The 5,204-nt window shown below is 55.1% G+C and overlaps 2 protein-coding genes across 2 annotated transcripts; both read right to left on the bottom strand.

Annotated features, from left to right (window-relative positions):
- Positions 1 to 486: 486 nt before the first annotated feature.
- Positions 487 to 936, bottom strand: LOC141264570 (histone H2A type 1-like). Its single transcript, XM_073676847.1, has one exon. It carries the CDS (start codon positions 892 to 894, stop codon positions 508 to 510), a length of 387 nt encoding a protein of 128 aa, XP_073532948.1. The 5' UTR covers positions 895 to 936; the 3' UTR covers positions 487 to 507.
- Positions 937 to 3,199: 2,263 nt separating this feature from the next.
- Positions 3,200 to 3,730, bottom strand: LOC141264569 (histone H3). Its single transcript, XM_073676846.1, has one exon. The coding sequence runs from the start codon at positions 3,705 to 3,707 to the stop codon at positions 3,297 to 3,299; it is 411 nt and encodes a 136-aa protein (XP_073532947.1). The 5' UTR covers positions 3,708 to 3,730; the 3' UTR covers positions 3,200 to 3,296.
- Between the last annotated feature and the right edge of the window lie 1,474 nt (positions 3,731 to 5,204).

Below are 5,204 nucleotides of genomic sequence, written 5' to 3'. Positions count from 1 at the left end.
CATCTATAATTGTCGTTAGAAAAGCTATCCTAGCTAGTGGACTGCAGACAGCAATCTAGGTAGGAGATATATTCGCTTTAGGAGAGTGAGATCCCATAGAGGAATCCACAAGAAATGCTGCACAGCAATATCACCTGGGTTATTTTAATCCTTGCTAAAAATAAGTCAAGTTTTATTCACATTCTGTCTAAAGTGAGGTCTATAATTTTTGGGTATGACTTTCTACAGTTCTCACACATTAGTGTTCTTTTACATTCCTACCATTCACACTTACCAATGCTTTCCCCTCACTTCTTCCCCTGTGTTGCCTTCATACACCTCCCCCCATATTGTTTCTCACTTCCACCAATAACGCCCCCTATTCCTCCCCCTTTCATAAGGTCCTCACCTTTTCCTTCCCCCATATCCTTTCCCCTGAGATCAGCGGCGCCGGCTCTTGTGGGGACGGTGTGGGTGGCTCTTAGAAGAGCCTTTGGTTGTGTGGATTGAGGAGATCGGCTGCAGCGCTCACTTGCTTTTCTTGCTGCTCTCGGTCTTCTTGGGCAGCAGCACGGCCTGGATGTTGGGCAGGACGCCCCCCTGGGCGATGGTCACCCCACCCAGCAGCCTGTTCAGCTCCTCGTCATTGCGCACCGCCAGCTGCAGGTGCCGGGGGATGATGCGGGTCTTCTTGTTGTCCCGGGCGGCATTACCGGCCAATTCCAGAATCTCAGCGGTCAGATACTCCAGCACAGCGGCCAGATAGACCGGAGCGCCGGCGCCCACCCTCTGGGCGTAGTGGCCCTTGCGGAGTAGTCTGTGCACACGGCCCACCGGGAACTGCAGTCCTGCCCGGGATGAGCGGGTCTTGGCCTTAGCCCGGGCTTTGCCTCCTTGTTTGCCGCGTCCAGACATGGTGACGATCAATGCAAATAAACCCAAAGGCAGAAAATAGTGCGATCACAAGAACGTGCTCCGCTGCTTTTTATAAGTCGCTTGCCCCGCCCTCCTTTTTTGTCATTGGATGAATCTGAAGCTGCCAATGGAGAAGAGACTTGGGGAAACACCAATGAGCTGCAGGGGGCGGAGCTTAGTACAGTTTCAATGGTCACATGGGTTTGTCACCCAATAGAAAACGTTTGTTCTTAAACAGATTGATGTAGTTATGGATTTTTGTATGTCACTTTGTAGATCAGACAGGTTTCCTCTTCTCGGGGATGGAGCTGCCCATTATTGTTACATACATCGCTCCCCGATCTGCTGCGATAAATCCCAATGCTGGAATCCATGAAGGAGAGAAAGGATATGTGACTCGGAGAAGAAGATGAGGCCGGAATCCTCGCTCTGTGCTCCCAGCAGCGGTGGCCCCATACCCGTACAATGGCTTTAGTGGTGGGAGCAGAAAGGACGAGCTCCGCAGCAGTTTCATCTCGCAGGTGCTGCACAGATCGGAGGGTGTGGGGATTGTAGGTGGTCGGTGGACCAATGTCAGGCGGGAGCTGTGAGGTCAGAACATCTGGTGGGATCGCTGACTGTAGGAGCAGTGAGGAGAGAGGAGTGCGGGCGGCGGCTGATTCCAGACTCAGATCCTCTGCAGATCGGGTTTACATCGTTCAGATGTCTGAGATCCCGTGTGTGACAGCCTGTAATATCGGTCTGCATATGGTCATAGTGAAGATGCTGTAGGATCGGACGAATAAGAAACCAGCCACAGCATCGTCAGGCAATGGTTGGTTCTGTTGGATTCGTGTCTTCTAACAACCGTAAACAATAAATGTTGTCACCAAATTACAAGGATGGAAGCAGCGGAGCAACAAGACGTCGTTATAAGCGGAGAACTGTGCTGGACGGAATCTTATCTCCCAGGAATCCGCCTGCAGACAGTGAGGAGGCGCCGGCACCGATCACTTACAGGTTCCCCTATTGGTAGCCGGCTGCTCCCTGCTCCTCACTACTACCCTCATCATCTACTCGCTGGAGTCCTCCTTCTCTATGATCCACACGTGGACACAGATTATTCCGGAGGATCCCGGCATCAGTGTAATGTTCGGCCGGAGCTACAGCCGGCAGCGATCTCCTGTGCTCGGTGTGATGGAGGATAAAGCGGATCACATCCCGCTCCCTCCCCGCAGCCGGTATCACAGGAGCGGACACTGCGCCATTAACCCGGGGATCCGACTCCTGTGCGGGAGAAGATCGGCCGCCGATCAATAAACACGAGCAGATCTCCTGAGAGCCGCCCGACCGGAGACCGGGTGTTACACAGACTGAGACAAAGAGCAGAGAAACTGTCAGCCAATGTGCGGGAGATTCAAATTCAGAGATCAGCCAATCAGCACTAAGCAGAACCACAGGAGACACCGGATCCGACCATTGTGACAATGTGAGATTTATAACTGGAAATAGATCAGTCTGGGAGTTCATCATCGATCAGACGCCTCCACCGATCTGGGGAGCAAATGGTTAATGTAACTTCATCGGTAAATCAGCGAAAAATTCAGAGATCCGATCACAAAGAGAAACTGCTGGAAATGTCACTGAAAGAGTTACCAGCTCATCTCCGCACATTAAAGCAGAACAATGGAGACAGCGGCACTAGGACCCAGCGCTCCGGGAGAGGACGGCAGAGCTAGAATCTGTCCCCACATACAGAGCTCCCCTGTATCCCTGATCCCGTTCATGCTGTCCCCTGACACCTTTCTTCCCCTGTGTTCTCTCCCCTGAAATTAGCGGGGCCAGCTCTCGTGGGGACGGTGTGCGGCTTTTCAACATTTGATCGTGTGGACAATTCCGTAATGACGTCAGTGATCTCCGCTCTCAGCAGTGACCGGTAATGATCCTCCGGAGCGCGAGCAGCGACTGAGCGGGAAATTCACAACCACCAACTGATCAGTGAATGAGAAGGAAACATCGGAGTAAAGCTCCGCCCACAGGAACCGACCAATCCCCGACCACAAGTCTCCTCCTCCATGGAAGCCCTCAGTGCCCGCGCTCCTCCTTATGTAGACATTTCCTCCGGCGCATTCTCTCCCCCAGACCCCGGCAGTGCACAAAACGCATCGCGCTGCTCTGGTCACATAGGTGCGGCTTCTATTACTGATCACGTGATGGATGTAACGTTATTCCTCTGCTTATTGCACTTTTCACAATATAGTTCACTCACTACTAGATCCCCTATAATTATACAGATAGTAACTGCGCGGAGGATACGGACAGAGGAGCAGAATGGCGGCTAATCATGAGAGTTCTCAGCTCGTCTTGGAGGATTTGGTGGCTCTGAAAAGAGCCTTTGTGTTGTCCTCGGGGCCCGGGCAGATCTAAGCTCTCTCCCCGCGGATCCTGCGGGCCAGCTGGATGTCTTTGGGCATGATGGTGACCCTCTTGGCGTGGATGGCGCACAGGTTGGTGTCCTCGAACAGCCCCACCAGATAAGCCTCGCTGGCCTCCTGCAGCGCCATCACCGCCGAGCTCTGGAAGCGCAGATCGGTCTTGAAGTCCTGGGCGATCTCCCTCACCAGGCGCTGGAAGGGAAGCTTACGGATCAGCAGCTCGGTGGACTTCTGGTAGCGGCGGATCTCCCGGAGAGCGACTGTCCCTGGCCGGTAGCGATGCGGCTTCTTCACTCCGCCAGTGGCAGGAGCGCTCTTCCTTGCGGCTTTAGTGGCCAGCTGCTTGCGGGGAGCTTTCCCTCCGGTGGATTTACGGGCGGTCTGCTTGGTTCTGGCCATAGCGCTGTATAGACGGATACAGAAGTGATGAGCGGAGCGGCGGGAGAAGGGTATTTATGCTCGTGTGCGCATCCTCATTGGCTCCTGTAAGCCACACCCCCTACATCCATTGGCTTCTGCGTACAGTATTGAGCCGCCAATAGTGACCGACTACCTGGCCACATGACACACTTCCGCTCCCTGAGTCTCCATGTCTCGTACACGGCGCTGTACAGATCTCCCCATCATCGCTCTACACTCCGGGCTGCACTGGTTTCTATAGATCCCACATGGAGCGACCCCTCCCCCCGCAGAGCTCTGCGACATGACGTCCCCTGATATCAGTGCAGACTGCAGCAGACCCCGGAACTCTGCGCCGCCCCCTCTCCCCTGTACAGAGCAGCAGGAATGTGTATAGAACAACCTGCTCTGCTAACTGCGATCGTCTGCAGCGTTGACATCTGTTCTGACCAGGACAATCGTCACCTGGGGAACATTCAATGAGCCCGGAAACTACCATGGAAGTGTGTGATGTAGAGATCGGCGCATTGTTCTCAGAGCGATCACCGGCAGCTGAGATACAAAGGACCAGTGTAAATATATATTGACGTCCGCTCCATCCTGCGATCTCAGCTCGGGTCCGTCAGCCTCTGCTGCTGCTCAGGTTGTCGCTTCTCCTGCAGATTACTGGCTGCTGCAGTGGGGGATGGAGGGTGAGCAGACACTGGAGACCGTCCTGATCTCTCCTTCCTGCTCTCTCCTTCCTGCCCCCTCCATCCTGCCCTCTACTTCCTGCCCTCTCCTCCCTGCTCCCTCCTCCCTCCTCCCTGCTCTCTCCTTCCTCCCTGCTCTCTCCTCCCTGCTCTCTCCTCCCTGCTCTCTCCTTCCTCCCTGCTCTCTCCTCCCTGCTCTCTCCTTCCTCCCTGCTCCCTCCTCCCTGCTCTCTCCTTCCTCCCTGCTCTCTCCTCCCTGCTCTCTCCTCCCTGCTCTCTCCTTCCCGCTCCCTCCTTCCCGCTCCCTCCTTCCCGCTCTCTCCTTCCTCCTCGCTCCTTCCTGCTCCCTCCTTCCTCCTCTCTCCTTCCTCCTCTCTCCTTCCTGCTCTCTCCTTCCTGCTCTCTCCTTCCTGCTGTCTCCTTCGTGCTCCCTCCTTCCTGCTCTTGACGCGCCCCCTGGGCCAGTGTTGTTTGGGGGATACCCGGAGCCGGATCAGATGGGGGTTGTAGTCTCCGAGTGGCGGTGACCCGGTCCGTGCCCAGGGTGTCAAGCTCAGTGTGTGGCAGTCCTACAGATGTTGCTGGATGTTCTTTAGTGTTGACTACGCCACCCGTTGATTTGCGGTCAATACGGCCGCCGCTGCAGCAGGGTCCGCTGAGGCTGTTGGTGTGTGTGCAGCTTCTGGTAGTATAACCCCCAACGGGAGGGGTATAGCCTCAGGGGGTCAGTTGTAGAGGGTGGTGGTTGTGGTGGTGCAGTGAGGATGGTATTAAGACTCAGAGTCGGGCTGTGCAGTTCAGGGTG

Source organism: Phyllobates terribilis, unplaced genomic scaffold, assembly GCF_046119375.1.
Source record: "Phyllobates terribilis strain yellow unplaced genomic scaffold, ASM4611937v1 Scaffold_4__5_contigs__length_816908805, whole genome shotgun sequence".
NCBI classification, from domain to species: domain Eukaryota; kingdom Metazoa; phylum Chordata; class Amphibia; order Anura; family Dendrobatidae; genus Phyllobates; species Phyllobates terribilis.
Note: the sequence above shows the minus strand (reverse complement) of the source record. Positions and strands in the feature narration are given on the sequence as shown.

What these genes read in the sequence shown, in the direction of transcription:
- LOC141264569 (XM_073676846.1), bottom strand. Translation starts at nt 3,707, where the DNA reads ATGGCCAGAACCAAGCAGACCGCCCGTAAATCCACCGGAGGGAAAGCT.
- LOC141264570 (XM_073676847.1), bottom strand. Translation starts at nt 894, where the DNA reads ATGTCTGGACGCGGCAAACAAGGAGGCAAAGCCCGGGCTAAGGCCAAG.